Here is a 23,669-nt window from a genome sequence, read left to right as displayed (position 1 = left end):
GTAATGTTTCTTGTTCTAGTATAGTTGTATATGTTCTCTTCCTAGTATAGTTGTATATGTTCTCATAGTATAGTTGTATATGTTCTTATAGTATAGTTGTATATGTTCTCTTTCTAGTATAGTTGTATATGGACTCATGAATGAACTGACTCATTGATCTAGCAGTTGTAATAGTATGATCCTGTGTTACCCCGATGGTAACTTACTAATGGTGTGTCTAGTACGTATGAATATGGAAGTACTTTTATGTCTATATATGTATATTTGATATATAATTAATATTGAAACGACCTTCGGATGGTCACACGAAATCCCACCAGACCACATCCAAATCGAGAAAAAGGAAATAGGGTGGATGGCCTTCCTAAGCCCTTTAAACATTATTTATACATCTATACATATATGGGCATGCAATTTATAATATAAAAGCATAAATAAGTTTTTATAAGACATTTGAAACATAAGTATTATTTTAAGAAAAGATCGACTTGATGTCAATCTATAAAACAATTTGAAGGCATAGGTTTGATAAAACAGTTTAAGTATAAGGAACATTTGTTTGAATCACAGTTGTAAATAAGTTTGAAAAGTAAAAGGGTTTGTAAAACATTTTGAAGTAAAACAGTTTGATAGATAGTTTGAACAGTGATAAAATCACTGGTTTCCCTAGTTATTAATCACATGTGATTAATGCAATCACATGTGATTGAAACAATAACTATAAGTATTTAACTTGTATTCCCCCCCATAAGTATTTAAAATATTTAAAATCATTTCAAAGGTTGATTAAAGGGGTATGAAATCACTTGAAAGTTTGAAGATAGCGAGATGGAAAACCGGCCAGAGTTTCGTCTTGGGAAACGGATTTTTCTCGGGATTCTCGGGAATCTCTGGAGTAAAATCGACCCTTGGGACTTGAGCAAAAAGACCAGAGCTTCGGGTTTGAACGGGCACGGAAATCGAGGCAAGACCGTGAGAGAAAGGAGAGAAATGGGGTGATTTTCCCGGAACCCTCGCATTTCTATTTATAGGGGGTCTGAGAAGCCTCGGTACGCGGGGCGTACGCTCGTACGCAGCGCGTACGCGTACGTCATGCATGAGCGAGTCCTCGACTGCCTCGGCTTCGGATGGGACGGGTCGGATGGGGCGGGTCGGTAGCTTCGCATAGGGGCGACGTGGACGGACTGAGACCAAGGCCCTCGGGTACGCGGGGCGTACGGGGTTACGCAACGCGTAACTCGGATGAGGACGCTGACTCCTCCTTCGGATATTACCGGATTTTTGAATTAAATTTATATATAATTTATTTAATAAACTTCAAAAAATCATATCTTCTTCATACGAACTCCGTTTTCGATGGTCTTTATATCCACGCGTAGGTGAGACTACGCTCTACAACTTTCGTTTAGACTCCGTTGGCAAATTCCGAAATTATTTTTATTATTTAATTTTAAAATGACGTGATTAAGGAATTTCTTTAAAAATTCATAACTTCTTTATCTGACGTCGGTTTTTGCCAGACTTTTCACCGCTGAAATACCATTGTCGAGACCTTCGATTCTCATTTAGGTCATTCCGGCCAAAAGTCGCTCGATCTCCGATTCGAGTTTTTAGTTGTCTGTTGCTAAGCCGAACTTGGAAAAATCTTAACTTCAATATACGAAGTCGGATTTGGGCGCTCTTTTTACGTACGATCATGGTTTAATGACATTTAAACATAGACGAAATTTAAATAGAACTTTTTGGACATTTTATTATCAAAGTTAATTTTATTAACTCAAAAGTGGTTACAATACTTGACTTTTTAGGTCATTACAAAGAGTTGAAATATCGGGTTGTCACATCATCCCCCCGTTAGAGGGAATTTCGTCCCGAAATTTAAAGTAGTAAAGATACTAGTGAACATGAAAGAGATGAGGGTACTTTTGTTTCATCTGATCTTCGCGTTCCCATGTGAATTCAGGTCCCTGCTTGGCGTTCCAGCGAACCTTCACGATGGGTATGCAACTTTGTTTTGTCTGCTTGACCTCACGGTCCATGATCTCTACAGGTTCTTCCACGAAGTTGAGGCTCTCGTTGATCTCGATCTCGTCGAGTGGGATTACAAGAGTCTCGTCGGATAGACACTTTTTCAAGTTAGATACGTGGAATGTAGAATGTACGTTACGAAGTGCGTCTGGTAGGTCGAGTTTGTAAGCTACGGGGTCGACTCTTGCAAGAATCTCGAAAGGCCCTATGTACCTCGGATTAAGCTTCCCACGCTTGCCGAAGCGTATCAAGCTCTTCCAGGGTGAGACTTTGAGAAGGACTCGGTCTCCCACCTGAAATTCCAAAGGTTTCCTTCGTTTATCAGCGTAGCTCTTCTGTCGGTCTCTAGAGGCTTTCAATCGTTCACGGATCTGAATGATTTTCTCTGTCGTTTCCCGAATGATCTCCGAACCGGTGAGAGTACTGTCGGAAGCTTGCCCCCTGGCTAATTGGGTATCACCCATCTCAGCCCAGCACAGAGGGGATCTGCACTTTCGGCCGTATAGAGCTTCAAATGGAGCAGCCTTGATGCTCGTGTGATAACTGTTATTATAGGAAAACTCGACAAGGGGTAAATGAGTATCCCATGCCTTCCCAAAGTCAATCACGCAGGCTCGCAACATATCTTCCAGTGTTTGGATGGTCCTCTCACTCTGTCCGTCGGTTTGAGGATGGTAGGTTGTGCTCATGTCCAGCCTTGTTCCTAGGGAATGTTGTAGTGATTGCCAAAATCTTGAGGTGAACCTACTATCTCTATCGGATATAATGGACATAGGTACACCATGTAGCCATACGATTTCCCTAATGTATGTTCTCGTAAGTTTCTCCATCTTGTCGGTTTCTTTGATAGGCAGGAAGTGTGCAGACTTGGTCAATCTATCAACGATGACCCATATGGTGTCAAGTCCACCCGTTGTCTTGGGCAACTTGGTTATGAAATCCATAGTGATCCGCTCCCACTTCCATTCCGGGATCTCTGGTTGTTGCAATAAACCAGAGGGCTTCTGGTACTCGACCTTAACCTTTGCGCAAGTAAGGCATTTACTTACAAAGGTAGCAATCTCTGCTTTCATATTAGGCCACCAGTATAGCTTTTTAAGATCCAGATACATCTTATCTAAACCTGGGTGGACGGAATACCGAGTGTTGTGCGCCTCGGTCATGACCAGGTCTCGGAAACCACCGTGTTTCGGTGTCCAGATCCGGTTCATGAAATATAAGGCTCCGTCACCCTTGGCTTCTAAATTCTTGTCCATTCCTCTAAGGGATTCATTCGTCACATTTTCAGGTTTCATGGCTTCAAGTTGAGCCGCCTGAATTTGCTTAGACAAGTGTGAATGGATGGTTATTGACAATGACTTGACTTTACGACCAGAATATTCTTTCCGACTTAGGGCGTCTGCTACTACGTTGGATTTACCCGGATGATAACGAATATCGCATTCGTAGTCACTGAGTAGCTCGACCCACCGTCGTTGTCTCATGTTGAGCTCCTTCTGATCGAAGATGTGTTGTAAACTCTTGTGGTCGGTAAAGATAGTGCTTTTCGTTCCGTACAAGTAATGTCTCCAGATCTTCAGAGCAAACACTACTGCTCCTAGTTCAAGATCGTGGGTCGTGTAGTTAACCTCGTGTGTCTTCAACTGTCTCGAGGCGTAGGCGATGACCTTACCTCGCTGCATCAGAACACATCCGAGTCCTTGATTTGATGCATCGCAATAGACTACGAAGTCTTCTATTCCTTCGGGAAGGGATAGTATTGGCGCGGTGCACAAGGCTCGTTTAAGCGTTTGGAACGCTCTTTCTTGTTTCTCTTCCCAGTCAAAGGCCACGCCTTTCTGGGTCAGGGTCGTAAGAGGTTTCGCTATTCGAGAGAAGTTCCGAATAAATCTGCGGTAGTAGCCAGCGAGACCTAGAAATTGGCGAATTTCAGTAGGCGTCTTAGGCGCTGACCAGTTCTCAATGGCTTTAATTTTGGATGGGTCCACGTGGATTCCCTCTTCGCTTACCACGTGTCCTAAGAATTCGACTCTCCGGATCCAAAATTCACATTTCGAGAACTTCGCATAAAGCTTCTCTTTTCGTAATGTCTCTAGAACTTGTCGCAGGTGATCGTTGTGCTCTTTCTTACTTCGGGAGTAGATCAGGATGTCGTCAATGAAAACGATGACAAACTGATCCAAGTAAGGTCGGCATACTCTATTCATCAGATCCATGAAGACTGCGGGCGCATTGGTCAATCCGAACGGCATCACCACGAACTCGTAATGTCCGTAACGAGTTCGGAAGGCTGTCTTCGGCACATCCTCCTCTAGCACTCGTAACTGGTGATATCCGGATCTTAGATCAATTTTGGAAAAATAGTTCACCCCTTGCAGTTGGTCGAATAGATCATCTATGCAAGGCAGAGGGTAACGATTCTTGACCGTCAGCTTGTTGAGTTCTCTGTAGTCAATACACATACGGAATGATCCGTCTTTCTTCTTAACGAACAAGACCGGTGCTCCCCAAGGTGAGAAACTCGGTCTTATAAAGCCCTTGCTGAGCAGTTCGTTAAGTTGACCAGAGAGTTCCTGCATCTCAGCTGGTGCTAAACGGTAGGGCGACTTGGCTACTGGGGTAGCTCCTGGGACTAAGTCGATTCTGAACTCGACTTGTCGTTGCGGAGGTAACCCAGGTAGTTCTTCTGGGAAAATGTCGGGGAAGTCGCTCACTACTGGGATGTTCTTTAGTTCTTTCGTTTCGAGGCTCGTGTCAACGACGTGAGCAAGGAATGCATGGTATTCCTTACGCAGATACTTATGTGCTTGAATACTTGATATGATGCGAAGACTTGCACCGGGTTTGTCGCCGTAGACTATAAGAGTTTCGTTAGACGGAAGGTTTAGACGGACTGCTTTCTCGTAGCACATGATGTCGGCGCGATGAAGGCTTAACCAATCCATGCCAATGATAACGTCGAAACTTTTTACCGAGACTGGCATGAGGTCGATTGGGAATGAATGGTTATCTAGAGTTAGGGTACAACCTAAGTATATGCTACTCGTACTTTCAGTTTTTCCATTAGCCATTTCTACTGTGAATAGTTCTTTGAGTGCGTGCGGTGGTTGATTAAGCATGCGAGCAACTTTATGGTTTACGAAGCTTCGCTCCGCTCCACTATCGAACAGAATGCATGCATAGGAGTTATCGAGGAGGAACGTATCAGTCACCACTGTCGGGTCAGCAACTGCTTCCCCGTGGCCTATAGCTAGTACCCTTCCTGCTCCACCAGCATTCTTTGCTTTGGGGCAGTCCCTCTTATAGTGGCCTGCTTCGCCACATCCATAGCAGGTCGGGCTCGTGTCAGAGCCAGGGACTTGGTTGATAGGTTGTGCTGGGAACTTACAGAAATGGACGGTGTGTCCTTTCCTGTTGCAGTTAGAGCACTGCATTTCACGGCAGGGGCCGTTGTGGTGGTAGTTGCATTTGTTGCACTTGGGCGAACTTCCAGCATACCGACCCACCGGAGCAGTAGTAGCAGCAGCAGGGGTTATTGCGGCATGTATTGCCATAATTTGCTGCTTTTTGGCAGCCCGTTGCTTCTTCTTTTCATCCCAGAATTTCCGCTTAGTATCAGCGGGTTTGGAGGGTTCCAGGATGGCTAGGGTGGTTGTGGTTGCAGGGGTTTTGACTCCATGGTCAATGAGTCGTTGTGCCAATCGTTTGGCACTGTCGAAGGTAGCGGGGTTTGATGCTAGAACATTCCCCTGATACGGAGGCACTAGCCCCCATATGTACCTCGAAGATCTTCTTCCCCTTGGTGGGAACCATATTGGGGCAGAGGGCCACCAGCTCGCTGAATCGGGCAGTATAAGCGACCACATTGGTGCCCTTCATCGTCAGGTTCCAAAGTTCCTGCTCCAGTTTCTGGATCTCGCCCCTCAGGCAGTATTCCTCAGTCATGAGGTCTTTCATTGTTTCCCAGCCTATGTCGTTGGCTACGACGAGAGTTAGTGCCTTAAAATGGCTGTTCCACCATGTCAGGGCCTTTCCTTCAAAGGTGCATGCGGCGTACTTGACTTTACTCGCCGCAGGGCATGAACAGATTTCGAAGACTGATTCAGTCTTCTCGAGCCATTGCGAGAGGGCAATGACTCCGCCGGTGCCGTAAAAAGGCTTCGGTTTGCAATTTGTGAAATCCTTGTATGAGCACTCTCTCGAGCGCACAGGGGTTTCAACCGGGGTTGATTCCACAGGGGTTCCACCTCTGCTGGCATCAGAAGAGTGATACTGAGCCATGGCAGTTGCCACTGCTGCAGCTACGGCAGCATTCAGGGCTACAGTATCGATGACCGGAGGCGGAGGAGGTGGTGGTGCAGGATTATTCCTGGGAGATTTGTGAGGAGGCATCTTTCAGCTATAAGTTTATAAAGATAAGAAAAATGGTAAGAATCAATTTGTAAGCAACGTGAGAGTGACACATGGACTAACTAACCATAGCCCAACAGTTGAATGAGTGTTTGAAATCACAATAAGAAATTTTAGTAGGAAAGCACAAGTGTACAGATTTTTCCCACAGATTAGATAGATTTCAATAATACTGGTATTACTGATGTAATAAGTTCAGGGAAAATCGACCTAACAGTAGGTCTTACATCATACCATATAGAAAAGTTTGACAGTTCTTAGATTCCTAATTAGAGTACTGAAAGTTAGGAATATTTTACAGACAAGTGCTACTTAGAGCACAGATGTTAAAGGCTATTCTTTAATCAAAAGACAGAGATGTACTAGACATCATCTAACGGCGATGGGAATTCCCCGGGCGAGCCCTGAGGTCAGACACTTGACGAAACACCTCTTGAAGGTGTCAATCCTGAGCCCTCTGACGAGCTCGAAGTTCCAAGATTTCAGCTCGTGAGGCAGCCAGCTGCTGCTGCAGGGTTTCATTGGTTCTCCGGGTCCGTTCCATGTCTTCTTCAAGACGGCGGATGCGGACTGTGTTGACACCTAAGTTGGCATCAATCTCCATGACCCGGTCGATGGCTGCTCGACCTTGCTCGACATTACGAGCTATTCTGCGGATAATGACAGGCAGAGCTCGGTCAGCAGAGCCACCATCGCTGACGTTGTAAAAGCTTCGGTCCCCAAAGTATAGTAAGGGTTGACCCTGTTCATCACTCCAACAATTCAAGTTGTTTGCCCACAAGGGAGTAGGACCTGGAAAAGCTGGTCGAGGATTGTTGTTCGGGGATTGACCTACGAGCGGTAGGTTGTTGACTTCAGGCTCGGAGTCGGATCCATCAGAAAAGCCTTCTGCGAGGTGATCATCCAAAGGGATTGGATGCTCATCTTCGGGCTCTTCATCGATTCACACGGCATTGCCTTCATTTGGAAAGTACTGGTCGTCGTGATGGAATCCAGCCATTTAGATCTACGCGAGAAGAGAGGTATAAGAATATAGTATACGTGTAACTAGTAGTACAAAATACACCTATAGTATTTTAAGTTTAAGTTCTACTGATCTTCTTGTGGTATTGTTGGTAAGTTTTTAGACTTGTTAACCTATCATAACCATTCTAGGGCATATGCTAATCACTCCTAGGACTAGCATAGTTGATCAGGCTATGCCATTCCCTGGACTGACCATACATCCCCGAGCTCACTTGTGATATTTAACAATCGTAATACTTTTGTTCTTGTCATTGTGACACTGATTTTAGTATGAATGCAGACTAGTATACTTAATTAAATATTTTAATATTTAAAGTATAGACTCTTGGTCAGAGTGCTTTAATCCCTAATGGGTTTATAGTTTAGTATATCTTTTATGGGTTGATATACTTGATTCACTATAAACAATGCTCTGATACCAATCTGTCACACCCCAAAACCAAGAACGGCGGAAACGTTCTGGGGCGGAGGACGTCATGTAAAGTATCACAACACAGTAAATGTAAATAAGCAAACAACATCATCCATTGCATTAAATATATAATTTTAATACAAGCGTGTTTTGTACAGTTTTAGACACCAAAAATATAAGGTAAATCAAAATAATAATATGATGAGTCTTGAATGCGCTCCATCTTCTCAAAAGCTGGCATCGGTACCTGTCTACTGATGACCTGAGAATACAAGTTATTTTGAAAGAGTTTATCAGCATTAACCTGGTGAGTTCATAAGTATTTTAGTGTCGGTGTTTGTTATAAAAAACGTTTGAACGTGTCTCAAGTATAAGTTTGTAAAATGTATGTAAGTGTTTGTAAAAGTTTGAATCTCTCAGAAAAACCTATATTTTCTATTAAAGTAGCCTTCTACCAAGGCTTAACTGTTTTGTATGTTCGTTTGTTGTAAAAGTGTGTAATTTCCCAAGTGTAACTATCTTTTAACAAAATATAGTTTGTACATTAAAGTTCAAGTGAGGTTATCACTAAAAATATGTAATGGGTAAATCATTGTAGTACTGTAGCTTAGTTTTATAGTAACTACTGCTGTACTAACTACCTTAAACCGGATTTATATAAAGGTAAAATGTGATAATTGCACCATGCTATCGACTGGTAACAACGACATACGAATGGTCGTAATAACGGAATGACGTTTGGCACCCGCAGACCTGCAGGTCCGGCTGTAGCTAGCAGCAAGGTGTAGGATAGTCAATCCAGTATAGATCTATACGCAAACTCACGCTCTCCCTCCAAGAGAATTTTGGCTACAACTCGGGCCATGACATTTAAGGCATGCTCCGATACAGTGGATCACAACTGTTAACGTATTAATGTAAGGGTAATGTTTCTCGTTCTAGTATAGTTGTATATGTTCTCTTCCTAGTATAGTTGTATATGTTCTCATAGTATAGTTGTATATGTTCTCTTCCTAGTATAGTTGTATATGGACTCATGAATGAACTGACTCATTGATCTAGCAGTTGTAATAGTATGATCATGTGTTACCCCGATGGTAACTTACTAATGGTGTGTCTAGTACGTATGAATATGGAATTACTTTTATGTCTATATATGTATATTTGATATATAATTAATATTGAAACGAACTTCGGATGGTCACCCGAAATCCCACCAGACCACATCCAAATCGAGAAAAAGGAAATAGGGCGGATGGCCTTCCTAAGCCCTTTAAACATTATTTATACATCTATACATATATGGGCATGCAATTTATAATATAAAAGCATAAATAAGTTTTTATAAGACATTTGAAACATAAGTATTATTTAAGAAAAGATCGACTTGATGTCAATCTATAAAACAATTTGAAGGCATAGGTTTGATAAAACAGTTTAAGTATAAGGAAGATTTGTTTGAATCACAGTTGTAAATAAGTTTGAAAAGTAAAAGGGTTTGTAAAACATTTTGAAGTAAAACAGTTTGATAGACAGTTTGAACAGTGATAAAATCACTGGTTTCCCTAGTTATTAATCACATGTGATTAATGCAATCACATGTGATTGAAACAATAACTATAAGTATTTAACTTGTATTCCCCCCCATAAGTATTTAAAACATTTAAAATCATTTCAAAGGTTGATTAAAGGGGTATGAAATCACTTGAAAGTTTGAAGATAGCGAGATGGAAAACTGGGCAGAGTTTCGTCTTGGGAAACGGATTTTTCTCGGGAATCTCGGGAGTAAAATCGACCCTCGGGACTTGAGAAAAAAGACCAGAGCTTCGGGTTTGAACGGGCACGGAAATCGAGGCAAGATCGTGAGAGAAAGGAGAGAAATGGGGTGATTTTCCCGGAACCCTCGCATTTCTATTTATAGGGGGTCTGAGAAGCCTCGGTACGCGGGGCGTACGCTCGTACGCAGCGCGTACGCGTACGTCATGCATGAGCGAGTCCTCGACTGCCTCGGCTTCGGATGGGACGGGTCGGATGGGGCGGGTCGGTAGCTTCGCATAGGGGCGACGTGGACGGACCGAGACCAAGGCCCTCGGGTACGCGGGGCGTACGGGGTTACGCAGCGCGTAACTCGGATGAGGACGCTGACTCCTCCTTCGGATATTACCGGATTTTTGAATTAAATTTATATATAATTTATTTAATAAACTTCAAAAAATCATATCTTCTTCATACGAACTCCGTTTTCGATGGTCTTTATATCCACGCGTAGGTGAGACTACGCTCTACAACTTTCGTTTAGACTCCGTTGGCAAATTCCGAAATTATTTTTATTATTTAATTTTAAAATGACGTGATTAAGGAATTTCTTTAAAAATTCATAACTTCTTTATCTGACGTCGGTTTTTGCCAGACTTTTCACCGCTGAAATACCATTGTCGAGACCTTCGATTCTCATTTAGGTCATTCCGGCCAAAAGTCGCTCGATCTCCGATTCGAGTTTTTAGTTGTCTGTTGCTAAGCCGAACTTGGAAAAATCTTAACTTCAATATACGAAGTCGGATTTGGGCGCTCTTTTTACGTACGATCATGGTTTAATGACATTTAAACATAGACGAAATTTAAATAGAACTTTTTGGACATTTTATTATCAAAGTTAATTTTATTAACTCAAAAGTGGTTACAATACTTGACTTTTTAGGTCATTACAAAGAGTTGAAATATCGGGTTGTCACAGTAATAACCAAACATAAGAAAGAGGGTTAGATCCAAGCACAAAACATGATAAAATTAAGTAAAATGTATGTCAAAAGCCTGCATCCATACTTTGCTTCTTCCCCGCACGCTTCCATACTTGCTTCTTCCCCGTTCGCCCATCAACATCTTCCAGACTGTTTCACCAAGTTCTTATAACGCTAATAAATGAGGAGTTATGATCTGTTTCTTAGTTATGATCGATTCATCTTACTTGTGAAGCATACAACTAAACAATTAGAGACAACAACACCACGAATCGATTCATCTGAGTTTTAACAGGACTTTCATCAAACAGCTAATATGCATAAATCAAAATAAGAAAAAAAAATCTTTTTTTCATAAATAGGTAAACTGATTATAGATTAAATCATAAACAGAGGTTAAATCAAAACAATTATGAAACAGAAAAGTCGAACCTTTTAGAGAGGAAAATAGAGAGAGGTAGAGAGTTTGGAGGTTGATAATCAAGATTTATGGTTCTTGTGATGGGTGAACTTGCGAACCTGGAATGGAGATGCATTCCTATATCTGTGGTAAAGATAGAGAAATCGAGCAACTAAGATGATGGTTCTAATGTTTGCAGCTTCAAGGGGGAAAGAGTTGAGAGAATAGTGATCGTGTTGGTTGTGCGTCATAGTATGATATTACCAAAACCCTACGGATGTTGGAGATAGCATGAGTGGTTTTGACGGTGAAGATCTCTTGTTCCGTCAGTTGTGAAAGGGGGTGAGACGGAAGAAGAGGTTGATGAAATATGAAATGGATGTTAGGCTATTTAGAGAGATTGGGATGTTGGCCTTCTTGTCCCCAATGCGCTAATGCTATATAATGTGTAGTTTCCTCTTTGACCGATTCAATTGGCCTAACTTTGAGGAATATTGGTTTATCTTTTGACCAATTCAATGAAAAGTTGAGGAGTATATGAATAACTTGTTGACCGGATAGGATTCAGTAACATTTTAATGCATAAAGTCATTGTAAATATGCATTAAAGGCTTGTACGACTTAAAATTCAGCATTTAACTAAAAATGCTTTATAAGGTGTGTGTATATATATATATACACATACACACACACACACACACCAACGGCTATATGCATTTAAATGTATTTTTTTTACCCTTTAAAACATCTATAAATACTCATACTCATTTACCTTCTATCAAACCTTCAAACAAACCCTCTACAACCTCTATTTTCTTCAAAAAAAAAAAAAAAATGAATCCCGACAATCAAACCCCAACCTCCGATAGAAGGGACAAAAACTCATGTTTCGAGTTTAAGCACCCCTACTCGAAACATTTTTGCTATCGATTCATCATTACAAGGAGTTTATCGTCCCCAACTCGATGTTCCTATTCAATCTCCACTACAATTTTGAATACCAAAATGTTAGACAATATTACCCGGTCCAGGTTCCAAATGTTACTCCGCAAATGTTTTCAAACTTTGTTGTTTTTTCCAATCAACTTTCGCCAAATCAACCTCAAACCCAAACCCAACCCCAAACCCAAACCTAAAACTCAAACCCAAACCCAACAACAATTCAACATGTCGATGAGTTGGATGACTCGGAAAAAGAAGAGATGGTTCCCAAAACTCAACCTACACCACCCCACAATGACGCAAAGGAAAACAACAAGCGCGCAAGGGTGTCGCACAACCGGGAAGACAAAAGCCGACATCATGGCTTCCACAAGAAGAGCTAGTTTTGGTAAAAGCTTGGGTTGACATTTCTGAGGATTCGAAGACGGGAAATGCACAACCGGGAGAGCATTTTTGGTTTCTCATTTTAGAACGGTTTCAGGGGGAGCTAGAAAAAGATGACGACTACCGTACGAAACACCAACTGAATTTGAAGTTTCGAGAAATAGCAAAGGAGGTTTCAAAAATAAACGGGTTGTACAACAACCTAAAAACCTAACGAAAAAGCGGCCAAGGCGACGAAGAAATACTTCAAGAAGCTTTGCAATTTTACCTTGAGGAAGTCGGAAAACCATTCAAGTGACACGATTGTTGGAAATTATTGGTTAGATGTCCTAGGTGAAAAAATACGAGCAAGATTTTATTTTTGGAGTACAACAATCAAAACGAACGAAAACGGATTATAGTGGTTACACAACTTCCTCCGATGCTCAGGTCGATCTAGATTTAAATCAAGAGGACGAACTCGAGCTAGAAGAAATTGTCTGACCGATGGGTAGGGACAAAGCAAAGAGGAAAGGAAAAGGGACTTCTTCAGGTGCATCGGATTTCAGCATGGACGTTGACGAAATGCGGAAAATAACAGCGTCGTTTGATCGATATAATCTTAATTTCTCTGAACATTTGGCGTTCGACAAAGAAAAAGAAGAAGCAAGGAAGGAACGCGCGGAGAGACAAGAAATGGAGGATATGGAGTTCTTTATGGAAAACACTGACCATCTCTCGAGCTCGTGAGAAGAAGAGGGAAAAAATTATGAAAATATATTTTCCATAGGTGGTTGTTGGTTTGTTTGATTTTTTGTTTGTGTTTTTTTATACCTTTTTAAATCTTAGGTTTATTGTAATTTCTATTTTAATTAATGAAATGCATTTTCTTTTTAATTAAATTTTTTGGTTGTTATTAATTTAAAAATTATAAATCATAAAATCAATTAATTTTATTTAAAAAAAATAATGAGAGAATCTTCTCACCCATTCCTTATGTTTAGGTGAGGAAAATGGTGATGTGACCCACAAAAAGTGAGAGGGGTTTTACACCCAAACCGTCCGGTCTAATTTGATTGAATTGGGTTGTACCGATGGAGGAAAGAAAAATTATTTTATTATAAAAAAATTGGGTTGGATTGAGTTGCTTCTTGGTTTTATTTTGTATAGGATAGGACATTCTTTGTGAATCAGTTAGATTTTTAAAAGAATAAGAAAATTAGGGACTTAATTGGCATAATTAAAAGTGAGGGTATAGATTGTTTTTACATGTAAAATCAAGGGGGTATACTAGAAAATCTGGATCACGGCGTATGCATATCCCTTTGTGGCTTCGTCTATGCTGACTCAGAGTTGAAAGTAAATCAATCTTGAGGATTAAACTTCATTATCAATCTCCTGCTTCTAAAAGTTCCGTGAATTACACCAACAACTGTTCCTCGGATGTGATCTTCTCCTAGCAAAGGTATTTTGATTTTAAAAATCATGTTTTCTTTCATTTCAGAAATCGTTTATGAGCTACTTATTATTGTTCGCCTTCTACTTCAATCTGATTCGATTCCGTGGATCGTTTTCTGGTTTAAATTAGTTTCTGTCGATCAGTTTTCTCTTGGTATTGTTTATTCTGAGTAACTGATTCAAATCTCTTTGGCTTGTGAAAGAACGCTAATCCGGATAAAAAAAATTAGACCCAAAACCCGAAAATAGGATCCAAATGCAATTAATCGGTTCTTGCCTATTGTTTTTTGTTTTCCCCGAATTTTATCTGCACTTCATGCTTGAAATGGTGTACCTTGTATCTTGAACCTGTTTAATTTGAGGTCAACTTTGGGGACCTTGTATGAAAAGTTTGCAGATATTTAAAAAGATCTTATTTGGAGTTATATTCAAATCCGAGTTCTATTTTGCTTTCGATCTTCTTTTTGTGATGGTTTTCCAAGAAACTTGTATAAAGAACAATTTCCATTATAGATGTCCGATGAAAATCTGACCATTTTACTTTCTTGAAAATTCTTATATAATGTAGAATTACAGATTTACCACTTTGTAGTAGTTACTCAACAACTAATCATCTCATGTGAATGGCAGAAATATGGATAGAACAAACAGGGGAGGTGGAAGCATCGAGACACTATTACGTAATTACAAACTCGGGAAAACTCTTGGTCATGGTTCTTTCGGAAAAGTCAAAATTGCTGAACATGTGTTGACCGGCTACAAGGTAGCAGTCAAGATTCTTAACCGTCGCAAACTTAAGAACCCTGAAATGGAAGAGAAAGGTATAAAACCAAATATACATACATACATTGCTTATCTTTTCAATTTATTTTATTTTTTCTGAAACTTGTTCTTTCTTATGTGATTTTTCTATACAGTAAGACGAGAAATCAAGATTTGTAGGTTATTTGTACACCCACATATTATAAGACTTTATGAAGTGATAGAAACCCCCCTCGATATATATGTTGTTATGGAGTATGTGAAATCCGGTGAGCTATTTGATTATATTGTAGAGAAAGGGAGACTTCATGAGAATGAAGCTCGCAAAATTTTCCAACAGGTATCAAAAAGAATTGTTTTTTTAAATTTATTTAGGTTGTATTTTGTCATACGAGAAGGGCATTTACGTCTTTTGCCCCATTTACATCAGTCTCAGTCTAAGTCCAATGCATGTCAAACGCACTGTGATACAGATTATCTCCGGAGTGGAATACTGTCACCGGAATATGGTGGTTCATCGGGATCTTAAGCCGGAGAACATTTTGTTGGATTCAAGAGGGAATGTTAAGGTTGCTGACTTTGGATTGAGTAATATAATGAGAGATGGCCATTTTCTTAAAACAAGTTGTGGAAGCCCAAATTATGCTGCTCCTGAGGTACTCATAAAGTTTGCTTCCTGTGTTTGGTTGGCAAAAGAAATGGAATGGAATGGAATTTCCAACGACACACTGGAATCCCCAATTCCAGTTCCGTGGGAATCCACAAACCAAAACACACCCGAAGTTTTTTAATCTTGATTAAAAACATATATTGCTACAATCGGATCCTAAAGTTGGTGCCTTTTATGCAGGTTGTTTCGGGTAAACTTTATGCAGGGTCTGAGGTGGATGTTTGGAGCTGTGGGGTAATCTTGTATGCTCTTCTATGTGGTACTCTTCCTTTTGATGATGAGAACATTCCCAATTTATTCAAGAAAATAAAGGTATAGTATAGTCTTTCTTTGTGTTAATGTTAACAATCACATGAAAGTTATAACATTTGTACTCATGGTTAAAGTTAGGTGATATTTAGATTTTAGATTTATATGTTGTGTGTGTGTTTTGTAGTCTGGAATCTATACCCTTCCGAGTCATTTGTCAGCAGGAGCAAGGGATTTAATTCCAAGAATGCTGGTGGTTGATCCAGTGAAGAGAATAACAATTGCTGAACTCCGTCAACATCCTTGGTTCAAAGCTCAGCTTCCTCGATACTTAGCTGTTCCTGCCCCTGATGCAACAGATCACCTCAAAAAGGTATTATTATTAAACAAACACTTACACTTCATCAAATCAACATGTATAAGTAAATCCCATTTCCCATTTTAATTGAATTGTAATAATTGATTCTTTTACTTTACCTGTTAGCTTGATGAAGACATAATTCGAAAAGTTCTCAACATGGGGTTTGAAAGGGCCCATCTCACACAATCACTTCAAACCCGGATACAAGATGATGTATGTTTTTCTTTTTTTCTTTTTTTAAATGTCTTTGGCTGTTTTTATAACTGAAAACTATTTGTATTGTATCATTCAGGCGACAGTTGCGTATTATCTGCTCTTTGATAACCAGTCTCGTGTTGCTGGTGGGTATCTTGGAGCTGAACTTGCAGAGAATCTGGTGCGTTGTTTTCATTTTTTTTTTTTTGTTTACAAATTTGTTATATATTTTATGTTTATAAAAAAAAAAGTAATAATAATAATAAAGGAACTGTGTGTCTGTAATGATGACAATGGCAAAAGGGTAACTTTAAAGGTTAAATGCAAGAAATACCAGCATTTTAAATGAGACAAAATGACCATTTTACCCTTGCATTCTGAAAAACAAATTTCACGATGTTCTATTATTAATATGTTGGGAGGGATTAAGTATACAAAATGTAATGTCCTATTAAAAAAGAAAGTTAAAGTAGAATGGTATAATTTGTTGCAGGAGGGTGATCTTGCTACTATGCATCTAGACAACATACCAGACAGGGCTACAATGAATAATAGATTTGCTAGAAATAACTCTGTGAGGCCTAACTTACCTGGTGAAAGAAAATGGCAAGTTGGAATGCAGGTGTGCATAATAAAAGCTATGTCTTTTACATTATATATATAGTCAATAGATTAGTATGATCCACAAGTTTTTTCTTTTTGAAGATTCCAGCAAATCCACGTGAGATAATGACACGGGTTCTTGAAATCCTGAGAGATTTAAACGTCTGCTGGAAAAAGATTGGGCTTTATAACATCAAATGTAGATGGCTTTCAAGCATCACTCATGAGAACCATTATATTACTTCTGGTATTACACCGAATGTTGTGAAATTTGAAATTCAGGTAAAAAAGTAATTATAAAAAGCTTTTGTTGTTTATTTATTTGTGTAAGTGTAAATAAATGAAAATTAATCTGGTATTGATGTAACAGCTTTACAAGACTCCAGAGGATAGCTATTTGGTGGACATCCAGAAGATAACAGGTCCTCAATTGGTGTTTCTGGACTTTTGTGCTGCTTTCATTCTGCAGCTAGAGAGTGGCATCTTGTAGAATCTTGAGTACATAATGCTTCATGCTTGTAAATACTATGTTTTCATTGTTACAAATGATTATGAAATCCTCTTTTTTTTTTGTAGGTCATTATGTTCTGATAATTAAATGTTTTAAAATTTGAATGGTATGATGTACTATGATCCATTTATCGAAATAAACATATTTTCACCTTTGGACAAAGTAAACATAAATTGTTCTCAAATTTAAACGATCTCACGATATACAATACTGAAATGGTTAAAAACATCATATTTTCACCTTTGGACAAAGTAAAATTTTACAAGATATTCAAAGAAGCTCTTCTTTACCATGAAAAATATAAAAAGATTGTATTTTTTTTTTTCTTTGTTCTTAGCCAACAAAAGAACAAATAAGAACAAGAAAAGTAGACGTTTACTTTCATTGCAATCCACAGCCTTGTTCTGCTGCTTTCAAGTAATGATATGCCCTCCCTAACCTCTGTAATTAACAGTTCATGCTAGTTATTAACAATTGACACTTTGACAGCTGGCATGTTGTATAAAATGATAAAAAAGAATTTAAGAAATGTACTGCTGTTGTATCTTTCATGCGAAGGAGGTCCAATCTTTCTTGTGGTCTTCGATTTGATAAAGTAGCAAGCTGCATCCAGATGATTATATCTCATAAAGATTAAAATTCGGGTTTTATGATTTTATAAACAAAAAGTTTAAATAATGATTCTTACCCAAAAACTGAAGGATTCAAGATCCCTTGTTGATGGCATCATACCTTGTGCTTTATGTAGTTCTGTGAGTCTCATTTGATCTTCATCACAACATATAACACAAACATAAGAGAGGAAGAGACAAGCAATGAAAATGGAAAGACTAAATTACTAAAATCGTCCCTATAGTTTGGTCAAAATTACACCTTTGGTCCCTAACATTTTTTTTACACTCGGATCGTCCCTATGGTTTGATTTTGTTGTGTTTTTTCGTCCCTATGGTTTGCTTAAAATTGCACGTTTGGTCCCTAACTTTATGTATATAAGGGACGAAAAACGCAACAAAATCAAACCACAGGGACGATCCGAGTGCAAAAAAAATGTTAGGGACCAAACGTGCAATTTTGACCAAACCATAGGGATGATTTCAGTAATTTACTCAAATGGAAAAGATTTATAAAAGTTTACCTCCTTGTGCTGCTTCTTGAGCTAACCTTATCCAAGATCGAGCATATTCTGCCACTATATCTGTCATATCCTGCAACTATAACCACCAAAAATATACAAAAAAAACAACATTTTTTATTTTTTTTACTCATATTCCCATCATACCCTTCAAATTTGGTAAAATTATAAGTTGAGGTAAAAGTATAATTACATCGGATCTCTCTTTTGTCCCTTCAGTTGGAGATAAATCTTGCACCCATTCAATCTCAGCAACACGATACCTTCATTATATATGGGAAAAAAATACGAATCACCAACTTTAAAACCAAATTTTAAATCTTGAAAAAAAAAAGTCATGATAAGAATGATGCTAACCCGTCTTGATCCCAGTTTCGAAGGATGTGGCACCTTCGCCTACTTTCAACCTGAAAAATTTTGATCTCTTTAGCATCAAAAATAACAGTTAGAGCTTCATTTTCAAAATCTTCTATGATACCCCTGAGTTTCCTAAAGTATAGATCAATCATAAAGAGGGTTACAAGAAATGAAACAATTGATATTTGATTTTGATCTCACCTCCAAGAAAAAACGCCCATCTGGAAGTGGCTCACAACTGCATGATTCAGAACAAATTACTACTAATTATTAAACCTGCTTAACACAAACTTTAAAGATATAAAGACTGGAGATTGAAAAAAAAAATACTCTGTAATTTCCACTTCACATGCATAATCAGCTACAGATCCGGTGCTAGTGTCGAGTATAACCTACATTATATGCAAAAAAAAAGTGTTAATGAGACTCTAACAATCAACTTTTATCAATGGATCCAGAAGAAGAACACACAAAGTATCTACCATTCCCATTCGTCGATTTCCTTCCATGATTCTCCTGACCTGTGATTTAAGCATAAAGATAATTCAAATATATTCAAAGCAGATGTGTTGATAGCATGGATTAAAAAACTCACCATAAGTCTATAACGGGCTTCAAATATATTTAAGTGGAACTTCTGGCAAGGTAGCACAACATCCATCACAAAAAGAGGTAACAAATCAGGACCCATTTTACTCAAACTCTCATTCTCCAATTTCCTTTCTGCATATTCCACAGGGAAGTTCCTCTCTATTATACTTTTCAATGTCACACTGCTCAATAAAAGATTGTATGTTACTTAAGATGGTTAAAAAGAGCATATTAAAATTTTATACCGAGTCAACTCACCTTATTGCACAAGTTCTTGGACTGATAAACAGAACTGTTCGACACAATGGGCATCTGTTTCCTGAAACAGATATTCAAAATCCAAAGAAAATTAGTGAACTTGTAAGAGAAGTTATAGAGAAAGAATGACTCACAGCACACTTACCCTGGTCCATTGATTGGAAGAGGCATGAACGACAAAAGGTATGCCCACATGGAGTTGTGATTGGATCATAGAATAACTTGAAGCAAAGAGTGCAATCAAAGTCATCAGTACGTGGTGTCTGAATCTGACCATGTGTTCTTTTCCCAAATATATCGACTGTAAACCTTTCTAAATTCTTTAGAGCATTGCTAGAGAGAGAGAGATAGGGCGAGAGAAAGAGAGAGTATGTGATGCATCAAGAAAAAAAAACATGAAATTCTTGAAGTGGACAAGAATCTTGCAGAAACATACCTTGAAGCATCGAGTTGAAGACCTGTAAGAATTACATCACGGGCTTGTTCAAATCTTTCTAACTGCCAAAACATATGATCAAGATGAGTGTCATGAATAGAGGTATGATATAGGAACTGGGGTCTTATTCTTACCAAAATGAGTGCATTTGCCTTCAGTATGTATGCCATTACAGTGTGATTCTGTAAGTTCATAAAGTGCTCAGCATCCTTTAATGCAAGCTGAATAGAGTTCATGGATTCAAAGGATTTTGTGGTTACAAATGTAAACAGAAACAATAAAGCTTGAAAAAATAAAGATGATGATTTGCATACACTGGCATGGGTTGTAGGATCAAGCCCACTTAATGGTCTAAGTTCAGATGCAGCAGCTGGTCTGTGTTTCAGAAAGTGGCCAATCTTTAGGTAAGCAGCACATCGGTTGCTAAGAATGATAGGATCATCTGGCTTGATATTATGAGCTCTTGAGTAATAATTCACTGCCTGATTAATTAACATTAGTTATTAAGAACTATGAAGTTTGTTAACTCACTTTCAGGCTCAAAAGGAAGAAACAAAAGAACAGAATGTATAAAGCAAGTGGTTTAATTACTTACCTCTTCATAACGATTCACTCTGAATGCTTTGTTGGCCATTTTCATTAGGTCAAGAAGATGAGTAGAACGCCCTGTGTCCAAAGACTCTTCTTGATCTCCCTGAATTCAAACTTTAGAAGTTCAGATAGCAATAAACCAAAACTTCAAACTTCCATAGATATCCATTATCAAGCTAAAACACAGAAAATGCAAGTGAACTCAACCAATGAATTACATCCCCTCCTTGGGTGCAAAAAGAGCTTCGCTTCTATATCGATATCAATTTCCCCAAATTTTTCATCAACATTGTTATAGTTAGCAATAATAATAAAAAATTGCAGACAAAAAGTAGAATTCATTGTCTGCCAAAGTAAAGTGCAAATCTCTTTTCTGCACATAGATCACATAAAACTACGTTGATACGAAATCAATGATAGTAGAAACATTTTCCCAGCATTTAATTGCTATTTAAGCAATTTAGGGTGAATAATCCTAAAAACTCACCAAAACAAAATCCTCGACGTCTTCAATTCCTTCCAAGCTAAATCCAGCTGATGATTCTTCATCGGTAGCCATTTTGCAGACAGACCAAATAGGAGAAGAACGCAGCCACAAAAAGGTGTATATAATATAGTATATACAATGAATATGGAAACAAAGAAGAGAGTGAAAGGAGATTGTTAAAGCATTAATTGAATATGGAGGATAAGAGCGTGTTCTTTCAAGAATCCTTCGTTCCATACACGGACGACATTCATTTACGTGTACTCTTCACTTTCTCTTTAAATCTACTACATGTAGGTGATTAAAATTTAGAGCTTTCGCTCTCAAAATGTTGGATTCGTTTGAAGAATGACAATTCTACAATGACAAAGTGAAGTTTGTTGGACGTTGACGTGTATTTTGACTGTTCTGTGTGGTTCTTTCATAATACTTACCCAAAGAAATCCTAGTGATTTAGTATAAAATTTTATAAAATCATTTGATTTTAAAAGATGCCAATTTTGATAACTTGGAAATGAATATTATATTTTATGTGTTAAGGTTAAATGTTTAAAATAAATTGATTAGATATAAAAATGTGCTTAAAAGTAATGTAATTTATTGTGTAATACTTACTGGTTTTTGTAATTGTATTCAACACGTTTATTTTCTCCTAGAAAAAGTAAACGACTGATGAAAAAATATTATTCATGATTTCCATGTTTTTATTAGAGAAATCATAAGAAGTTTGATTGGACTTTGATTGCTATAAATATATTAGAAATGTCTATCTCACATTTAAGGCCGAACCAATATCTCCAAGTTATTAGGGCCCTAAATTTTAATGCCCAAGATTATAATTGTATTTGATAGTGAGGATAAGCATAAGCCAAAAGGAAATAAAGGTCGACCATGGAGTGAAAGTTGGAGAAAGCTAAGCGTCAATCGATTCTTCAGAAATTTAATTGCGTTCTCCAAGACGCTAAGACCCCAACGACTATTTATTTAGGGAGGTGATTCGTAACCGTGTTTAAAAATACCCGAATCCAAAAATCCAAATGAAAATCCGAAAGCCCGATTCGAAAGTAACCGAAATTTCAGATATCCGGATTTTTGGATATCCGAAATTTCGGATTCGGATACGAATAGTGATTTTATAGATTTTCAGACCTTTCGGATATCCAAAAATATGATTTTTTTTAATTAATATTAAATTTATTACTTGAAAATTGTAAAACCCCTACTTAATTATCAAATAGGAAATAATGTTTCTCCATGTTAAGGGAAAATTGTAATAAAGTCTTTATATATTGGCTTCATTATAGATTTAGTCTCTATAGTTTTTTTTATTCATTTAAATCCCGAAAACCGGTAATTTAATTCAATTTAGTCATTTTACCCAGTCAACAAGTCATCCAACTTTCAAAAATTAATTTTTGGCTCAGATTTTAAAACTTATTATAAATTTGGTCCAAATTTTACACTTTTAGCCTAGATTTTAAATTTTATTACAAATTTGGTCCAAAATTTACCTTTTTAGCCCAAGTTTTAGAATTATGTTATGAATTCATCATAACTTTAGTTTTTTTACAATTTTTTACTCAAAAAAAAAAAAATCGAATATGTTTTTTATTTATAAAATCATATTTATGCAAAAAAAAACATATATCCCCATAAAAAATCTTATATTTTCTATATAAACACTAGATCGGTTTTATCCGATTTTTGGTTGAACCGCCGGTTTTTTCCGGTTTGTTTACAAACGGTTTTTTGGCTCTAAAAACCGGTAACCTGACCGGTTCCGGTTGAACCGGCCGGTCCGGTTCAACTTTCAAAACAATGCTTGGAAAAGAAAATTAAATATTCGATATCCTGGTAAATGTGAATTCCACATAAGATACAAAGAGTTATAGACATGGGACAATCATACACATATATACATAGGCACTACACTTTTTAATAAGTGAATTTTACAAAATGATATAAAAAAAATGTACAGACAGAGTATTACAAACCAGTTGTGATCGCAACACGAACAAAAAGATTGTTTTACGACATGATTCACTATAATGATGCAACAAGATCACATCTTATTTTTTTTAATCCAAAAAGCCAAATGGGTAGCATATCTAACGGTTTACCGATAAAACTTTCGTTTCGTTCCACCAATCAAATAAAGTAACAAGAGAATACATGCACAACCTACATCTAGTACGTGATTCCCCATATCAAAACCAAATTTAACATTCTTTACACTATAATATGATATTATATGATATTTTAAAACTAATCTAGAGCACCAGGACAACTGCATATATACACAATAAGGCTAAAGGGAATGGGCCTCGCTAAGGAGGTCGCCACCGGTCGCCAAGGGCGCTGAACACCGCCCCCTTGTTTATGCCAAGGGAGTCGTCAACCATCGCTCGCCAACACCATAACGAGAAGAGAGAGAAAGAGATTTGGTGGTTTTTGGCTGGATTTCGTAATTCCCCTCTACAATCACTCTATGGATCCTTCCTTTTTCTTATCCATGGCGTCTCCATCTCAAGCAAGTCTCCTTCTCCAGAAACTGTTCAAAGGTCTTACCGGTTTCTCTATTCTAGGGTTCTAATTTTGATTTACTTTAAGTTGCTCTGATTCTTTAATTCTATTTCTTCTTGCTCAAATATTGTATCTCTTTCATACATGTAAATAGTTTAGAAGTTTA

General features: G+C 38.0%; 2 protein-coding genes across 2 annotated transcripts; one reads left to right on the top strand and one right to left on the bottom strand.

Annotated features, from left to right (window-relative positions):
- The first annotated feature begins 13,631 nt into the window (after window positions 1-13,631).
- On the top strand, window positions 13,632-17,192 carry LOC145052427 (SNF1-related protein kinase catalytic subunit alpha KIN10-like). The gene is made up of 11 exons (XM_079000247.1): window positions 13,632-13,784; window positions 14,408-14,598; window positions 14,695-14,879; window positions 15,013-15,195; window positions 15,390-15,521; window positions 15,646-15,831; window positions 15,943-16,032; window positions 16,112-16,195; window positions 16,508-16,636; window positions 16,720-16,899; window positions 16,988-17,192. Exons 2-11 carry the CDS (start codon window positions 14,412-14,414, stop codon window positions 17,105-17,107), a joined length of 1,476 nt encoding a protein of 491 aa, XP_078856373.1. The 5' UTR covers window positions 13,632-13,784; window positions 14,408-14,411; the 3' UTR covers window positions 17,108-17,192.
- A 152-nt stretch (window positions 17,193-17,344) lies between these two features.
- LOC145052426 (zinc finger (C3HC4-type RING finger) family protein) lies at window positions 17,345-21,323 on the bottom strand. The gene is made up of 17 exons (XM_079000246.1): window positions 20,981-21,323; window positions 20,498-20,596; window positions 20,217-20,384; window positions 20,037-20,123; window positions 19,903-19,964; window positions 19,612-19,799; window positions 19,467-19,527; window positions 19,213-19,390; window positions 19,100-19,138; window positions 18,948-19,009; window positions 18,819-18,855; window positions 18,618-18,667; window positions 18,454-18,523; window positions 18,264-18,339; window positions 17,817-17,896; window positions 17,663-17,731; window positions 17,345-17,569 (listed from the first exon to the last, which is right to left on the bottom strand). Exons 1-17 carry the CDS (start codon window positions 21,215-21,217, stop codon window positions 17,510-17,512), a joined length of 1,623 nt encoding a protein of 540 aa, XP_078856372.1. The 5' UTR covers window positions 21,218-21,323; the 3' UTR covers window positions 17,345-17,509.
- Window positions 21,324-23,669: the final 2,346 nt, after the last annotated feature.

This window comes from Lactuca serriola, chromosome 5, assembly GCF_051521515.1.
Source record: "Lactuca serriola cultivar US96UC23 chromosome 5, Lser_US96UC23_V15, whole genome shotgun sequence".
NCBI classification, from domain to species: Eukaryota; Viridiplantae; Streptophyta; class Magnoliopsida; order Asterales; family Asteraceae; genus Lactuca; species Lactuca serriola.
Note: the sequence above shows the minus strand (reverse complement) of the source record. Positions and strands in the feature narration are given on the sequence as shown.